This window comes from Xenopus laevis, chromosome 9_10S, assembly GCF_017654675.1.
Source record: "Xenopus laevis strain J_2021 chromosome 9_10S, Xenopus_laevis_v10.1, whole genome shotgun sequence".
In the NCBI taxonomy this organism is placed as follows: Eukaryota; Metazoa; Chordata; class Amphibia; order Anura; family Pipidae; genus Xenopus; species Xenopus laevis.
The window spans coordinates 67,859,138-67,878,952 of record NC_054388.1 but is presented as its reverse complement, the minus strand read 5'-3'; the positions used below and the strand labels follow the sequence as shown (position 1 = coordinate 67,878,952).

The window sequence follows — 19,815 nt, the reverse complement described above, 5'->3', positions numbered from 1 at the left end:
AGCCTGTTCAAATAGAGTTCTGAAACTGACTGATTTGGTCTTAATGTAATTGTAGCAGTATGTTATGCCTACATTACAAAAGCAATAAGTTCACATAACATACATTAATTGTCCTTTAAGTGACGTGTCTGATGAGGAGTCTTGGAGTAGCAACACTCATAGTAAGAGAACTGACACTACCAATGTGTATGGGATATGTGGTCCACAGTTTATAACATCTGTGACATGACTGCATCACAGATAATCACATTATACTTAAAATTCTGTTAGACGCTTTCTCCCATCATTACCTGAGGGAGTTAAATGACATGAACCACACCCTCCTCCAACTTCCCTTGTGATCTCATTGCTCATCCTACATAATATACATATGTGTATACAACTCACATCTAATAAGATAACATAGCATGGGTAACATGCTTAAACAACCTCCCCTCCTTCTACCTAATGTCTTTTTTTTATCTTACATGCTCGTCATCAGAGAACATTGCTGAATGTTAAAGAAGTGCTAGTTAAAAGAGAAGGAAAGCTCCAAGACTGTTTATTGCCAAAAGATTAGCCACAATAGTGCAAGCTAGAACACTTTATTTATTCTGCAGAATGCTTTACCATACCTGATTAAACAACTCTAGACACTGTCTATGTTTGTTAAGGATAGAAGCTGCCATATAAGTATGGTGTGACGTCACTTCTGGCCTGAGTCTCTCCCTGCTGACTCATAGTTCTGAGCTCAGATTACAGCAGGGATGGGAGGAGGGAGGGGGAGAGGAGCAAACTGAGCATGCTCAAACCCTGCCCTGGAGGTTATGCTAAAAACAGGAAGTCTGATACAGAAGCCCATGTGTACACAATAAAAGGAAAGAAATGCTGTGTTTCTTTTGACAGAGGACTCAGAGCAGCATTACTTTGAGGGTTTACTGGTGTATTTAAATAGACCTTTCTGATAAAGCTTACTTAGTTTTACCCTTTCCTTCTCCTTTAATTACCATATTTGCCAAGAATCCATACTTAATTAAAAAAAATTCTCTGACTAGCTTCTTAACTTCTGTTAGATGAACGTTCATTACATTTACACAGTTAGCAGTGCCAATTCACATTAACCTATTACAGTATGTTCTCTAGAACATCATCTAGACAAGCTATTCATAAAATAAAACAGAAGCTCCTTTCACATACCAAGCTATTTACTCGCTGATAGACTGCCAGGCATTTACTGATAGCTGGAGCTATAAAGAATAGCTAATGGGGGTTTAATGACCAAAATGAATTTTTCCAGTTCAAATGCTATAGTGTGATACAGTAATCAGATTTTGTCCTTCAACATGGAGAATAAGTAAGACATAAGTGAAGGCACTGTCTGAGAGTAATGAAATGTAGAAATGTTGCAAGGTTGCACAGAATTCAGCTAACCAGTTTTAAATGATGAATAAAAAAGAATGAGCATTGCTTTACAGTTAAGGTAAGTCTATGGGGGCAACTTTACAAAGTGGTAAAATCAGTTTCAGTTCTTTCAACTGGTAAATAATCTTGGGAAGAAAATCAGAATGTACTAATTTTTGCCCAGGGGAAACTAAGGGGGGGAACTACTGGGGTGTGATTGTAAACAGGCCTGCACCCCCTTGTGGTCCCCCATACTTTCGCACCAATGCGAATGCGGGCTGAAATCTGTGGGGTCTGCCTGCACCTGGGTCCTGGCAGTGATAGTTCAGTAATTGGAAAAACATTATTACCACTTAAAAAATATTTGAAATCTTCCTCTTTATCCTCAAAATAACTTTTATTGCAAGCTCCTGTACTTCTGTACTCCGGAATACCATGTCTAAAGTCTAATAAAAAATGTTTAAAAAGCTGATAGAATTGTTATTCCACCAATATTCAATTATGCAGCCAGGGGAGCGCCTCCAATGACACAATTTGAGAAACTTGCCTCAGAAGGCAAGAAGCAGCAAAATACCAATCCACAATATATTGGGCATGCACACTCATAAAAAAATTTTTTGCAAAGCAAAAGGAGGTATGAAAAAAAAAAATTGATTTCTTTATATATTTTTTCAAAACATAAATGGTCGTTCAGTATAATACATACGCAGCAGTTTAAGCAGAGATATAAATACCACCTAGCAGTATATTTCAAGGCAAAAAGGAAACCACCACAAGAGACGGATACTTGCCAAAGATGAGAATACACCACAATGAGTGCCTATGTTTTAGTTTTTTGTTTTATAGGGACATGGTCCCACACATCTTCCTGAATTAAGGAGTGAGTTTGTCTGTATTTGTAATGGGCAGCGTGCATACACCTGTTTTTATTAATTTATTAAAAGTTAAGTTTTATCTCTTATCCTCTTGATCTGAACTAGTTAGCTTGAGGTTCAGGAACATTGCAAGATCTCTATGGAATGAAGCCTGTATAACTTCTAATTCTGTGCGTGTGTATATTGTGACAAAGATGAGAATACCCCAACGTTTCGGCACTATAGCCTTTGTAAAGGGGAATTCTGATGTGCGACCAAGCTGTCTAAAATATAAGTACCCTCCATTTTCATGTGCTTCCTGCACTTCAGTGTTCGAGACGTCACCTCCACGACGTCACTTCCATGGAAACCAGATCCAGTGTCGTGACGCGACGCTCTAACCCTGCGATCACCTTGGTTTGTGCACATCTGCGTCAAGAACATTAGTGTCTACTGTATCTTAGCAACCAAGGGGAACGTCTGGTATCACAATGCATGCAGAGGGGTCCGAAACTGTGGCATACGTAATTGATCATCAAAAAAATACATATGTCGATTCTACACTATAGCAAATGCCCACAGAAAAGCGCTACCATAAGAGGATTAATAACAGAAGTATGTGCTGCATCTACATTAGCATATGAAATCAAAACCTGGTAATGTTAAGTGCTGAATTTCCTTTTTTTAAAACAGATTTTCAGTTCCAATAGTACATAGCACAGCAATGCTCTCTGCAATAGTGATGAGGCCCTTCCTCGCCAATATATTTATATTATTACCTAAAACATTTTTAAAAATAGAATTATCTGCAGCTTTCAGTGCCATAACTAGTAGGGGGAGGGGGTGCCCCTGCCTTAACCCCCCCCCTTCTCCATGGGGGCTATTAGGTATACTATGGCACAATTTGAACAGCCTTTTAGGTGAGGAGGATCACAGTTATGAGTGTATATCTTAACTGTTATTGTCATGCTGCTACTCTACCTTTTGCTTGGTACAAAATACAGCAGGGGGCAATTTATTAATGATCATCAGTTTATATATATGTATATATGTATATATATATATATATATATAATGGTTCATTTAAACTTTGGGAAAGAAAAGGATAGGAAGGAGAACAAAAGACAATGTGATATGATTTTCAATTCATGAGTAATATAATATTTTCAGAGGTTTGTATGGTAATGTGGGAGAGGAAAACTGCCGGAGCATTGAAGTGTGATGGGCTGAGATTATATAGACTTCCAATAAAAGAATATTGTGACAAAAGTTGAATGTGATTTATTATGATAAGAAAGGAAACAAAATTAACTAGCTCCACAACTGGCTAAATAAATGGCAGATGATAGAGAGTTATTTAATCAGAGGCTTTTATACTGCAAAACTGCTGAATATAAATATATGGGGCAGCTGCCTCCATAGCCTTAGACTTAAATACCTTAGACTTTAGTACCTACGCTACTGGCAGATATTCTAACTAAATGCTAGCTGAAACCCCCTTCTATTAACAACCCCAAAGTATGAACAATAAAAATGGAAAGAGATGGAAAAAGTAGCTAAAGCTTGCACATGTGAATTAATTAAGAACTCCCTCGGTTTCCAAGAACACTCCCTGGACAAAGGTCTAGCAGTAATATCATACCTCCCAACTGTCAGTCCTGATTTTCACAGCTCAGTCCGCAGTCTGGGTTTCTTACGGAAATGTCTTGAGTTTCTCTTTGATCTCCTGACGTTTTGACGCCAGAAAATTATACAAAGTTTCTGAAATAAGAGGCTTTTTGGCAGAGAGCCCAGAACACATTTGTAACGATACATTTGTAACAATTTAAGATAGGCAAATAAACAATTGTAACAATTAAGGATAAACAGGTCTCTCTGCTCACTGCTTAAAGGGCAATTTTAGCTTCATTAGCAAAACTGTTATAACATATAAAACATGGCCCTAATTAGGGATGGGCAAATTTTTGCGCCTTGTTTCCCCACGGAAATGACGGCAATAGACTTGTATGGCGTTGTGTGACCAAAAAAAAACAACTTGCGTCAAAAAAAATTCGGTGTGTAACAAAAACATTTTGACGCCCATAGACTTTAATGGGCGTTGGCAACATTTCGATGGCAGTGGATTTTTGGCGAAACCAAATGGGTCAAATTCGCCCATACCTAGCCCTAATATTCCCAGAAATGTATTCAAACTTTCATAACCTGTCAGAAAATTTGACGCACTACACGCGGCTAATGTTTTTATCCCTTTTACAGTTTTCAAATGTTGGAAGGTATGAGTAATGTAGTCCTGACATGACTTTTCAGAACTTAAAAGAATGTTTTCATGAGGGTCTAGCAAGGGGATCCAAGTAGGAGCACTGGTGCAAATAAGTCCTGTACTTAGTGCCTGCCTTATAGCAAGAGGTAAGTGAGCTGCCTTTTGGCTGCTGGCACTGCACTCTGCACCTTATACTGTACTACAAGTATTACAGGATGGCAGACACAGTGTTTGTCCATAGTGGATTCTCACTGGAGGAACACAATACATAAGGTAGGTTGATGGCCCAAAGTTTTTTCCTTTCTTCAGTAACTGAAGAAATAAACACAATTCTTGATGGGCGACTCAGACTGTTTGATTCTGCTCAAACATATAACTTTTGTAGTCTATTTTGGTATGTTTAAATGGGTGGGGCCTATGAATATAGGGTGTCGCTGATATCTTGAGAAGCACTGATCTTCAGTGCTAGAGACAATGTTATTTATAAAGCTTTGCAAAGTGCACGAAATATGAGACCTAGTCAAAACTACATTTGGACAGTAGGAGTCAGAAGGTCATTGCGAGAAACCTACTTTTCTTTTACTATTAATATAAAAATAAATGCAGGTATGGCTTACTTAAAGGAAAACTAAACTCTGTTTCAGAATCTCTATGTTGTGCAACAACTTGGATTTTGTTAGGAGTGCCAGTGGCACTCGCATGCTCAGTGTGGTCAGGACAGCTATTAGAAGCTAAATTTAGGGGTCCTCACAAATTATCAAGTAGAAAATGAGGCTCACCTGTTATAGAAGCTGATTCTACAAGGCTGATTATTACATTTTAAAAAGAATTGTATTGGATTCTGATCCACCATGTAATGAGAATCTGAATTAATTACTAATAAGTCTTACATATATTGTGACTTTTATATTAGTGAGTTTGCCCATAAGCTCAGGTAACTGACAGCAGCACAGAGCATGTGCAGTGAATCAGCAGAAAAGAAGAACTACTTATGCATATTTGAGACATAGATCTTCACTGCTAAAGGACTGCGGTTGGCTTGGGCCATGCGGCTTGGGTCATGTGCAGCATTTCTAACATTATACTTTTTTAGCTTTAGTTATCCTTAACGTTTCATAAAAATGTTATATAGTGTCACTACAAAGGATACTTTTTTTTTTTTTTTTTTAAGAAAAAGCGAGTCAATGTTTAATCCCATACAATGCAAAACAGGCGTTGAGATATTTCTAAGTTTAAAAAGTTGTTTGCAGCTCAATACAAAGATGTGTCTGGTGATCTTTTCACCTGACCAGATCTTCAAATTATGCAAAGAAACCCATACATTACATGTAGACACACTGCATGTTGTTATGAAATACCACAAGGAATGTGTAAGTGTGCTCAAAAGTCCAACAAATAACCAGGAAAGCAAAAGCACATTTCTGTGCTGAGAAACCTATAGGGAGGATGGGGTTGCTTTACTAGTTCTGGCTACTCAGGCTGAATCAAAGCTCCTACAAGGTGAACTCCATTTGACACTCAACATCTGTTCTGATTACTTATGGTGAATAGATCCATCAGATTCTCAAAGAAAGTGAAAGGGACAGACTTCCACTGAAATAGCTGGACTACTTGACATAAATCACAATAACAGTATGCAGTGTGAATAAGACTTAAACAAATGAAGGAAAAATATAAGGGCAAAAACATACAGAGCTACTAGTAGCAGCTACTTGCCATGGCTACAAAATAGACAATAGTGATAATGGGCTTTAACTCAGACACTACAGGCCTTATTTATCAAAATCTTAATCAGAGTATTAAAATAAAAAAATCCGACCAAAAATAATTATTTATTATTAAAAAAGCACAATTTAACCAGAACTGGATTAAATTGAGCGAAAACCCAAATTGCACGATTTATTCTGTGTTTTTTTCCAAAATGGTCTACGTGTGGTTTAGCACAGGCAACTCTCAATATTGCAGGGTATTTTTTAGACACAAAAACTAGCTACTACTACTAGCTTTGTGTGTCTTCGCCCTAATAAAGAAGAGTTCACAGCTTTCAGGAATACTATAAGGGGGAAGATGAATGCAAGACGTTGCAGCACTGAAATAGTATCTTCATAGCCCTGGTAGACCTGAACTGGAATAGTACCTTTACAACACTACTGTCAATCATGCTGTCAATCATGAATTCTTCCCAAATCAACCAGATGATATAGCATCTCTATAATCTGTGAATGTGCCAAACCACCAGCCCCCCACACAATTGTTGTGTTTTTTCCTTTCCTATTTTATTGTTCTCAACCTTTACATTATGTCATATACATTTTATTGTTCTCAACCTTTAATATATGTCAGAAGGTTCAGTTCTGTTACTGCGCTGTTAAAGTCCAATTTAAATGGTAGGCAAAAAGGGCTGCTGTAAAAAATTGCCCTGCCATGTAGGCAGAGGAGAATGATTTGCAGCTTTGTCGCAGCTTGTTCTGTCACCCGATTTAAAACTGTATGACATATTAACTTCACATACGAGGCCAGCTACAAAAAAGGTTAAACATGGTGTCACACATGTAAAGGGGCAAATGGTCGATATTCGACTGTCGAAGTTAAATCATTCGACTTCGAATATCGGAGTGAAGGATTTACCGCAATTCGTTCTTTGACCAAAAAAAGACCTTGGGGACCTTCCCCATAGGCTAACATTGACTTTGGTAGGTTTTAGGTGGCGAACTAGGGGTCAAAGTTTTTTTTTAAAGAGACAGTACTTCGACTATCGAATGGTCGAATAGTCGAACGATTTTTAGTTCGAATCGTTCGTTTCGAAGTCGAAGTCGTAGTCGAAGGTCAAAGTAGCCCATTCGATGGTCGAAGTAGCCAAAAAAAACCATTAGAAATTCGAAGTTATTTTTAATCTATTCCTAATCTAATCGGCCCCTTAATGTCTATATAGAGAATAGGATACATAATATGAGTATATTGGGCCCCTACAAGTGTATGAAGAATAAATGGTTGCATCTCTTCCTGCATATAATCCATCCATTTATTGAACTTAACTTTGCCAAAGGAGAAAGCAGCAAACAGAAAAGTTGTGTATAACACATAGGGCAACACTGGAATAACAACAGTTGTAGGAAATAGTTATGCTTATCAGAAATGGAAAAATCATTATTTCCAGACAGGGAAGACTACAACCAAAAAAAGTTATCAAAAGAAAGCATTCAATAGTGCACAATTTGATTGTTTTCTTTGCTCACTGGGCTATTGATGTATCTATCTATAAAACTCATGGTAAAGTCTTTCTGATGTGGGCAAGTTAGTCTTGAAACGTCACACAATCCATGATCCGTGTTTAAATAACGACCCAACACAGCTGACCCAAGGCATGTTTGTTTCAGTAAACCTCATTCATTACCTACATGTCCTGTTTTTTACACTGGTAAAATATTTGCTGTTTAAAGGAGAAGGAAAGCTACCGAAGCAGTTTATTGCCAATAGAGCAGGCACAAAAGTTCAAGCTATAACACTATATGTATTCTGCAGAATGCTATACTATACTTGAGTAAACAGCTCTAGAAGCTCTCTGTTTGTTTAGGATAGCAGTTGCCATATTAGCTTATTGTGACATCCCTTCCTGTCTCTCCCTGCTCACTCATAGCTCTGGCCTGAGATTACAGCAGGGAGGGGGGAAAGGGAACAGGAGAGGAGGAGAGGAGCAAACTGAGCATGCTCAAGCCCTGCCCTGGAGGTTTAAGCTGAAACAGTAAGTCTGATAGTCAGAAGCCCATATATACACACAATAGAAGGAAAAAATGCAGTGCTTCTTATGACAAAGGAGCAGCATTACTTTTAAGGATTACTGGTGTAATAATATAGACCTTTCTGATAAAGCTTACTAAATTTTAGCCTTTCCTTCTCCTTTAAAAAAATGAAGCCTCAGGGGTGCAGGCAAATGGAAGGTGATTTTCCATCTGCCTTCATCAAGAATCATTGCGTATACATATCTTTTCTTACTTATCAAAATAGCCTTTCTAAGCTCAAAAACAGTAACTGAAATGGAGACCATAGATCCTGGCATGTATAACTAGGACAACACTTATGGTAAGTACAGGCCAGCTTTACACAACAGCATTCACATGCAAGACTTACCCTAGCAGTAGACTTGAAGGTATGCAAAAGTATATCATCACCCCCAAAAAAGTTAAATAATAGAAAAAAATAGCATAGGGTGTGATCTGGGCATAATGTTGGCATGTTAGCCAGAAAAATTGGGATTGGTCTTGCTTCTGGACATTATTCCCCAATGTTGTAGGATGATGGGATGTAGTACAATATGGTTTGCATAACAGAGCTCCAATTACTCTGTGAAAGCTGTCATACATTTGATAAAGGGCACTTAAGAGGCATATTGGCAACAATACACCAAAAAAAAAACAACTTTATCTTCCTGCTGCTGCAGCCCAAAAGTAAGCGTTTCTAGGCCAGTATATTGTTATTGGCACATTGTGATAGCATTTCAGATCAAAAGTATTTTTTTAACATATGTTGTATTTCTTTTGTGAAAGGTGGTATTTATATACCTATGTAATATGTAATATGTGCCTAATGGATTAGCCTGTGTAGATGACCACGTTTCTTGTTAAAATAAATGAATTATCCCATTAATATGCACCCTTTAGTTTGTTTCACATATTTTAGCTTGATACCATAATTAGGTGTACGAAGATTCCTTATCAAGAACGTTGGTCGTTGTCAGGGTAACGAGACACCATGATGTCACTACACTGCAGTGGGTGTACTCACTTGGTACTGAGATATGAGTGTAGGGGAGAAAAGCTGCACATTTTACTTAATAGAAATTTACTCACAATATAATGTGTTCATGAATTATAGTTATAGCCTTTTAAAATGATCCAAAGTTTCCATCAATTAATTTTTGGGGTTTAAAACCTCTTCACGTGTTGAAATATTTTTTATATTAAACGTTACTTTTACCTGTATTATTTACCCATTATCTTATTTTAAAATGATATGGGATCCCTTATCTAGAAACATTTTATCCAAAAAGCTCTGAATTATGGGAACACCATCTCGCATAGACTCCATTATTTAAAATAACTTGAATTTTAAAAAAAAATTATTGTTTTTGCTCTTTAATAAAAAATGCTGGCAACTAAGCTTTATAAATCCATATTGGTGGAAAACAGTCCTAATTGGTTTATTTAATGTTTATTTTATTGTTAGCAGACTTAATCTACAATGATCCAAATTATAGAAAGACCCCTTATTTGGGAAAACCCAAAGCATTTTAGATACCTCTATAATACAGTGTTGAACGAGGTGTCCTGAAACCAACCAGAAACGTATACTTATGGTGGAAATAAGTAAGGGCTGATGGGAAATGCAAAGCTACCTTGAACAGATGCATTAAAATATTTAATTAATGGTTACACTTATACAAGGTTATAAAGGAAGTATATACATTTTCACCCAAAATATCTCCCTTTCTTTATACTGGTCTTCTAGTAAAATATAGGAAATAATTTACCTGTGTTGTAAATTATGAGGATATTAGAAGTCATCTTTTATATAGTTCTATGACTATATAAAAGCATGAGGCAGAAGGACATCTATTTTAGAAATCTATTATCCAGAATGCTGGGGTTTTTCTAGTAATGAATATTTCCATACTAAGCATTTATTAAACCTAATATGATTGTCTGCCTCCAATATGGGTTCATGCAGCTTAGTTTCCATCAAGTACAAGCTACTCTTTTATGATTACAATGAAACATTTAGAATTTTTTTTAAATTACTATTTTTTGCTAAAACTGGACTCTATGGAAGCTTTCAAAGTGTGTATGGAAACCAGTAAGTCCAATAAGCAATTTGAAATTAGTTTCAGATCAGTTACAACTCTGGTTATTTTCTTATCATTTATTTTAAGCATAATGAAAATGTTTCTTCCTGAATCAGAATCAATCATGCTGAATATCTGAATCTATTTCAATGCAGTATGCATATAGCTTACTTGTACAATATATGTAATTTTTCATTTCCAAAACCATATTTAGATGCTTACCACATAACCATTATTATACACATTTGACTCAGTACAAAGACAGTATTAAACAAAAACTTACTGTGGAAGCAGCAGGTGAGTAAGGAACTGAGGTGACAACAGTGACAAGTTATTGTCAGGCAAGTCAGAGTTGAGCAGGTTGGGTCTCTTTGACCAATATATATATCTATATCTATCTATCTATCTATCTATCTATCTATCTATCTATCTATCTCTATATATATATCTATATCTATCTATCTATCTATATATCTATATATCTATATATATATATATATATACATACATATATACTGTATATATCCAGGTCATATTAAAAATTATATATTAAAAAGTAGTAAGAAATCATTATAGTATGTAAAGAATAGAGACTATCATTGATTCATTGATTCAAGCAAACAAGATACAGTTCTCTTGAGCCTGGATTTTTTGTGCCATTCCTGGATCAATAATGGTGGATCTTTTTCTAAAGGGCACCTCCATTTGCAACAGTATTTTTTTTCTTTTCAGTATTGTCAGCCAAAGGAACTGAAGCATGTCAAGATGAGAAAAAGAACCTTAGTTGATAAAGAGCCATTACTCAGCATTCATTTAACAGCTTTTTATTTACAAGTACAACAATGTGCACTAAAAAAAAATGAATATGTCCACTTTTCATACCCAATGTTCTGCTTGAATCCTGTGACTGCAAGGAAGTAGAAAAATAAATAGTTTCCTTGACTTAAGGATTTATCTGCTCTAAATTGTGCTGGACCATTATCCATACATAAGTATTTTAGTAATCAGTTAACCATTACTGACCACATTTTCCGCCATGGAACCAGTGTGATTTGCATCATGAGGCCCTGGTGGTCCCTGCTGCCCCAGACCCGATTCCTGCCTGTCATACCTCAAGCAGCTGATCTCCCTCCTGCTCGAGGGAGGGGATAGGGAGGGTGGCGCCGTCCCCTGTAGCGGGTTGTCGGGTCACGGCGGGGGCCCCTTGTGCAACAGTCCTGGTGGGCCCTGCACCCGCCAGTCCAAACCTGATTACAGGGTTTGTTTATGAGCTGACTGCAAAGACCAACTTGTGGAATGATTTAGTTTCATTTCTGAATCTGCTGTAACTGTTAGTAATCCTGTATTTTGGTAATCCTGGAAATGAGTTTCATCAAAAATATGGACTTGGACTGTGCTCTCCTCAGAAGTAGTTGAATGTTCACTGGTCTACCTTAGTCGTTCTATGTTAGTCACAAAGGCCACCCCTCCTGCCCAGAGATCCATACATTTCTGCAGTCACTATTAGACCAATAAGAGTTGTTCTTCTCATGCCACGTTTCATATGACGCCACTGCAAGCTTCTTAAAATTGCTGCCACTACAGGTTGTTGATCATAGCTTCAAAACACTAAAATTATATATTTGTGCAGTGATGAAACTCATTTACCCATAATTATATACTTTATAATTGCAAATTAAATCCATCCATCCACTGGTTCAGAAACTCAACTAAACTTTATTAAATAACATGAACCAATATCAAAGGCAGCTAGAACTAACTTGAGGGCTGAATTGAAGACCTTTTAATCTAAAAATACTGAAAATAATTTCGTGAACAAGCAGGAACCATCATGGGGTCAAAGGTCCCAAGAAAAAAAAAAAAAACGGAATAGTTTCTGTACCAGCACCAGAGAGTGCTGGTACAGAAATCTGTGCTCTCGTCTCAAATCAACCAAGATTTAGCTTATAACAGTAAGGGGCAGATTTACATAGGGTCGAATATCAAGGGTTAATTAACCCTCGATATCCAACTGCCGAATTGAAATCCGTCGACTTCGAATATCAAAGTTGAAGGATTTAGCGATATTCCTACGATCAAAGGAATAATCATTCGATGGAACGATTAAATCCTTCGAATTGAACGATTCGAAGGATTTCAATCCATCAATCGAAGGATTTTCCTTCAATCAGAAAATTGTTAGGAAGCCTATGGGGACCTTCCCCATAGGCTAACATTGGCCTCGGTAGGTTTTAGGTGGCGAACTAGGGGGTCGAAGTATTTTTTAAAGAGACAGTACTTAGACTATCGAATGGTCGAATAGTCAACGATCTTTACTTCGAATCGTTCGATTCGAAGTCTAAGTTGTAGTCGAAGGTCGAAGTAGCTTATTCGATGGTCGAAGTAGCCATATTCGACCATTCGAAATTCAAAGTATTTTTTCTTCTAATCCTTCACTCGAGCTAAATAAATGGGCCCCTAAATGTAATGGCTAAAATGCTCGACACGGCAGTGCAAAAAGTTACAGCTCTGCCAGTGTCTGTGTTATATAAATCACTTAGAAGCACTCAGTGTCAGACTGGGATACCAGAGGCCCACCCTAAAACCTTAGACCAGGGGCCCACCAAAGAACCCTAGACCAGGGGCTCACTCTCAGTACTACTATTATTCTTCTCCTCACTCAACCTCTATTCTCCTAGTCTCTATTCTTTACATACTATAATCTATTATTCTATATATTAAACCTCTTTGTTCTCAAAGAAATAGGAAATAGCCATGAAATAGGCCAAATTTTTATCAGCTCAAGGGCCCCCTGACACCTGGGCCCACCGGGAGTTTTCCTGGTATCCCGTTGGGCCAGTCCGACACCGGAAGCACTGATCTAAAGGCATCTTTACTTCTAAAGCTGTTTACTTCTAAATATATTAAAGTAGGAAATATTAACCAAGGTGAAGCATTTGTCTGTTTTAATGACCCAAAGAAAACCTGCTATTACATTACACAAAATGCCTTGTATTAGACAACGTATATAGTCTTATACACACCTTCATTAAATCATTTACAGTCAGTAAAGGAAATCTGATGTTTAACCTCCATGTGCTAACTGTGACAGAAGATAAAAAAACAGTGAATTAAATAATTTGAAATGTCAGTCCTACTTTTTCATCATCCTCGATGAACGGGGCACCTCCAGGAGTTTTGTTTATAGCCTGAGCAACTCCTATGATCTCCCCATCACTGCTGCAAATTGGCATGCACAATAGAGACTTGGTCTTGTATCCAGTCAGCTTGTCTATTTCATCGCTGAACCGCCTGTCCTACAAGAGACAAGATGAATCATGAACAAAGTAAAGAATATCTTACATGGTTTGCATTAAATTAAAGCTGTCACATAAACATGTGAGCAAATTAGCACCTACTTGAAAAATCTGCCCTGCACCCACATTTTTACCATCATGATAATAATAAAGTCTTCAACATATATTATCTTGGATTGTTTATCATGCCTACCAATACCAATTATGTAAACCACTAAACAGTAAAGATGTATAGACCTTCAGCCGTATAAACTATAAGTACAGACTGAATGAAGTCATCGGCCCTAAATGTTGCTGGCCTACAACTCAGGACATTGTTTTAAAATGTTGGTAAGTATAAGCGCACACAGGGGCGTAACTGCAGAGGAAGCAGACCCTGCAGCTGCAGGGGGGCCCAGGAGGTATAGGGGCCCCATGAGGCCCTAATAAATGAGCAATTTCAATATATATTGGTAAAAAAGGGCAACTTGTGGTTATGTTGGGGGCCATAAAATGAATTTGCTGTGGGGCCCAGTAACATCTAGTTACGCCACTGAGTGCACAGACCAGTAATGTCCAATAAACAGATCATGATCTGCCAGTGGATCATTAGAGTTGGTGACCAGCAGATGTCAAAATTTTGTTGCATCCCTGTAGTTAAATTTTTAATTTAAAAAATAATTAAAAAGATGGATGTTGTTTATTTACATGTAACAAAATGTTTCTACTTATAGCTGAATGTACATCTCTGTGGTGCTTTAACAAAATTCTGACAATATTGCTGAGTCCATAGACCTGATGGTACAGGGTTACTAGAGGTAGATTCTAGGCTGCCATGATATAGACACATATCACAATATTGAGATATTGAAAAATTGTATGTAAAGAGGTTCTGGGAGGGATTTTCTGGCAACAGTATACAAATTCAGTGGATGGGGAGTAAACCATGTGCAGGTTACTCAGGAATAAATGGAACACCTATTTATTTCTAATATAAATAAATGAAAAATAAAGGCAAATATTTTACAACTAGTTCCCTTCATTTTTGTGTGCATGCATAGTGCCTTTTTTCTTACATTTCCCTTAATTGCATTCTTCCCTTTGCACATTTGAGAGTTAAAGTATCTACTTCCAGTGGCACACCTCCAGCTAGCTCTAAAGCCCTGCATTTGGTTAGGTACCTGCAGGTTACCCACAGAAAAGCAGGTAATCATGCGCATTGCAGGTAAGATTTGCGGATGTGAGTATGGGTGCAGGTTGGCAGGTCTCAAATTAATAAAATTTTATGTCTCTACACTTTTTCTTTCATTTATTCTCCCCCACCCACTTATCATGCTGTCACTTCCAACTTGCAGCAACAGATTTCAGGTAAGGCAGTTTCAGGTTTAATAGCGGGCCCAAGTGGGTAAAAGTGCAGATTGCAGAACTGGGTGCAGGTTGCTGGACTGGGTTTTAAAAATTGGGCACACACGGCTAGAAGCCTGTTCCACGAGTCGCATCTCATGGATACATCAGTCCTCCTAAGTATCGCAGTTGATTTTATTGATTAAAAACACTTTAAGCCCTACAAACATCATGGGACAAAAATGCTATATAAATGCTACCCATAAACTGGCAGCTCTGGTGGACCTTGAACACCCCAGTCTGACACTGTATACAATGTATTAGTAGCAATACTACAATAATAATCAACACACTGTATATACATATGTGCATACTGTATGTTTTTATATTTAATTTACTAAACAGGACTATCCACAAGGATATGAGTAGATTTTCACAGATTTAGATCTTTAGAGCATTTGTGGAATGTTGTGTTTTTTATTGTTTTCTTTGGCAACATGATAAATCATGGCCTGGTGTAATTAAAATGAGATAAAGTTCTTATGTGTTCCACTGGAGCAACATCTAGCTTTGTTTCTTTTTATTCCTAATGGCAGAGTTAATTCCTGGCTTGTTTGACTAAATAACAAGGGATCTGGGAGGAACTGGTGGCAGCTCAGTAGGAAAAAATTATCTACAAGCTCAATATTTAGCATTGTTGGCAGTGTACTTTCTACAATGCAGTTAATTTGCTCAACAAATCTTTCTATCTGCTGCAATCAAAGTCTGACAAGAAGTTAACTATCTTGATCATCAGCAACATCAATCTCTGCTGAGGATTGTGAAGTCATGAATTGATCGGCTGAGGTTGCCTTTCTACATATTCTCAGGGCTGTTGGTTTCTTTGGATTTAAAAGATCAGTGGTAGTGTTATAGGAATGGAGATTCAAGCACCAAAACATAATTGCAGATAGTTTATACATCACAGTTACAATTAATATATTCCTTGAAATGGCAAAAATAAAACATCTTTAATCATACAGTGCACACATAAATATGTTTTATTACAATAACATTTGCCTTAATAAGGATGAACAGAACAATTTGTATTATGGATTTTTAATCAGATGTGAAATAAAATGTTAAGAAGGGTAATATAAAATCAGATTGATGCAATTTAAAGATTAGGGACAGCACTAGATGGCACCAGACAGCAAAAAAGTTAGATTAAGCTCTAATGCCAGCATAGATACCTAGGATCATTACTATAAATTTGCTCTATTACCTATTGTCCTTTGCAAGTCATATTTTTACTCATAAAGCACCAATATATTCCACAAATCTGTACAATGCATTCAGGGAAAATGCTAAAAATATTGGTCGCTAATGCAAAAATCGTTCACAATGCAAATACACTTCACGAAGTGAACAATTTTGTTTTTTGCAAACACTTTGCCCTTTACATGACAGTAGGATAGCAATTGCAAATTTTAGAGTTTGCAATTGCATGAAGTGTATGTAATAAGGCTTCATAATGAAAAAGTTGTTACATTTGGTCCAAAAGTTTATGTCACCTTCAAGCATGTTTTAAAAGTTTGCAATGTGCAATTAAGATACACAATGCAATAAAAGCTTAATGAAGAATATTACATTGCGACATGCCACATTTTTATGAGATATTTTTGTTCAACCCACTGAATTAAAGTTGAAAGTCTGCAATTCAACTGCATCTGAGTTGTTTCATGTAAAACTCATTGTGGTAATGTACAGAACCAAAATTAGAAAAAAAGTTGTCTCTGTCCAAAGATTTATGGACCTAACTGCAAAGATTTATGGGCCTTCTCTGCCACCAACATATTTCAGCTATTGGAGCAATGCCTAATACTTCACAATACCATTTGTCATTTACATGCACTAAAGACAATGTTTTTGACCTAAAAATTAACACTTGCTAATTTTCAAGATATGCCGGTTAAAATGTGCCACTGGAGAAGGTTATGTTTGCCATTATCCTGACATGACTGTATTCTTCAAGCGAACACCACGTCACATTTGTCTTCCGGCTTCTTCTTTCTTCAAATTTCCCAGGGTAGACACATGCGCAGTAGAACGAAAAAGATGACTTTTTTGTTAAAGTTCTGCTTTTCACGCTACTTTGCATGCACAGCTGCCTGATAAAAAGAAGAAGCCAGAAGAGGATCGCTCCATGGTGCTCACTGGAAGAATTCCGGCCGGTGCAGTTTTCTCCTTATGGGGTTTCAGGTAAGTACATGCAATCACTTGGGAGTGCCTAACTTTTGACACCCCCAAGTTAAAAGACCTTTCCTTCTCCTTTATAGACAGACATTTACATTCACAGCTACTAATTAAACATCCATTTTATCCAGTCCCTTAGGATTCTTGTAAGAATTGTGGTGAGGTCACTACTAGGATACCTGGGAAAGTCCAGGATGGAGCTTATTTATGCCCCAGGTTCCTAACAGAGTGGTTCTGGGACTGCTAGCCCAGCCCGGGTGTTTTGAGTTGTCCTGAGGAATCTCAGGTGGATAATTAAAACGGCAGCTCAAGCCAGAGTGTTGAGCGTCAGTCTGAGGGAAAAGACATACTGCCTGTGTGAGCACAGAGAGGGATTTTTTGAATCACTACAAGGTTGGAACTTTTGTTGTACTTCCTTTCCATTTGTTTTGGAGAGACAGGCGGTAGGCCTACTCCTGGTTAGTTAGGAAAACTAACCTGTATTTAGAAGCCAATTAAGTGGCAAAGAGTTTATTTTGAACTGTTTGTGTTGTTTTGCTGCAAGTGAAAATAAACTGCCAGAAAAAGACCACCCTCCTATGAGTTGTGATTGTGCCGGGGGCTGCTTTACCCCCAGAAAGCTGATCCCAGCTACCTAAGCCCTTACTGAATATAAAACCTATAATAACTATACAAATATGATACATTTAAACCAACAAATGCTGATGACACAAAACTATACAGCCCAATTAATTCCATCCAGGATGTGACATCTTGCAGCAGAATCTTGACAAACTGGCAATCTGAGAAGATAAGTGGCAGATGAAATTCAATGCTGATAAATGTAAAATCATGCACCTGGGATTTAAAATTATGCAAGTCACTTAAACCCTAAATGGGACTGCACTAGGCAAATTCATAATGTAAGCAAGCAATGCCAGTCAGCAGCATCAATGGCAAACAAGGTATTGAGTTGTATTAAAAGGGGCATAGATTTGCGAGAGGAGGGGCTCATTCTTTCACTGTACAGAGCACTGGTAAGGCCCCATCTAGAGTATGCCGTACAGTTTTGGTCTCCAGTACTCAAACACTACATTATTGTATTAGAGAGGGTGCAGAGAAGGGCAACTACGATGGTAAATGGGATGAAAAATCTTAGCTATGAGGAAAGACTGGCCAAATTGGGGATGTTCACGCTGGAGAAGAGGTGCTTTAGGAGGATATGATAACTATGTATAAATATATAAGGGGATCATATAATAATCTCTCTAATGCTTTATTTACCAGTAGGTCCTTCCAGCTGACAAGAGGGCACCTATTCTAATTAGAAGTAAGGAGGGTCCTTCTAAATATTCAGAAGGGGTTTTTTACAGTGTGAGCTGTGAAGATGTGGAATTCTCTCCCTGAATCAGTTGTACGGGCTGATACATTAAATAGCTTTAAGAAGGGGTTGAGTTTGAGGGAATACAGGGTTATGGAAGATAGCTCATAGTACAAGTTGATCCAGGGACTAGTCCAATTGCCATCTTGGAGTCAGGAAGGAATTTTTTCCCCCCTCTGAGGCAAATTGAAGAGGCTTCAAATGGGGTTTTTTTTGCCTTCCTCTGGATCAACTAGCAGTTAGGCAGGTATATATAGACTTAAGGTTGAACTTGTTAGTCATGTGTCTTTTTTCAAACTAACTTACTATGTTATCGTATAAATGAAAGTTTATCCAGATAAAAATCTGATACACAGACACAGAGCCATCATCAAGGGGCTTCAGGGAGTATTGCATGGGAGAGGGGGCCCAAGAGATGTAAATAAAAATTATTGAGTCACAAAGGAATAGGGCTTGTGGGGAGTGGGCAGGGTTCAGGTGGATAGTGGGTGTGGTTATCACATAGTGGGGGTTACTAGGTGAATCGAACATTTTGTGTGTGGTGTACATTCATAAATTATGCTTTATCCGTATTTGCAATAATTCATGTTTATCTCCATTATTTATCTACTGCATATTGCCATGCAGTCAACATGCACCTCTTCCAACCTGATTCATTTATGATAAGCTCTTATTTACAATTTTACTTTGCATAAGCAATTGTATCTACATATACATTGCTGATAATTGCGGAGTAAAATGAACCATAAAATAGATTTAGAACTCCCAGAGGAAATAACTGAAGACAACTTGCTTTATAATAAAACATTTTTAATATATTTTATCTGTTGTTAAACAAAATGAAACAAAAGGTACCTTCTACAAATGAGACATTGAAATGTATGCTCACAGGATAAGATAATTCTGTCTCAAGCACCTCCTGGAAGCAGAGGTGAGGGTTCATAATGCACGTACCCTACAAATTACTCTTTGTATGGTTATCCTAACAATTCTCACAATACAGTGTGAATCAAAAGAAGACATTTAGGACTTACACAGAAGACTTGTTTTGCTACACACATGTAACATTTTGCTGGGACCTATAGATAAAGGATTTAATAGATAAAATAACTTATACACCAAGATAGATGATAGACAGATACATAGATAGATAGATAGATAGATAGATAGATAGATAGATAGATAGATAGATAGATAGATAGATAGATAGATAGAGCCTGATTCCATTAATTTGCAGTTGATGGTGTAAAAAAACTGAAGTTTGCAGG

The 19,815-nt window shown here is 37.3% G+C and overlaps 1 protein-coding gene across 1 annotated transcript in view; it reads right to left on the bottom strand.

Annotated features, from left to right (window-relative positions):
* Positions 1 to 19,815, bottom strand: part of pde11a.S (phosphodiesterase 11A S homeolog) — a 207,851-nt gene that overhangs the window by 148,967 nt on the left and 39,069 nt on the right. The window contains exon 2 of the mRNA XM_018238876.2: positions 13,471 to 13,629. Within this exon, the coding sequence (XP_018094365.1) occupies positions 13,471 to 13,629 (159 nt within the window). The remainder of the gene's footprint in view (positions 1 to 13,470; positions 13,630 to 19,815) is intronic.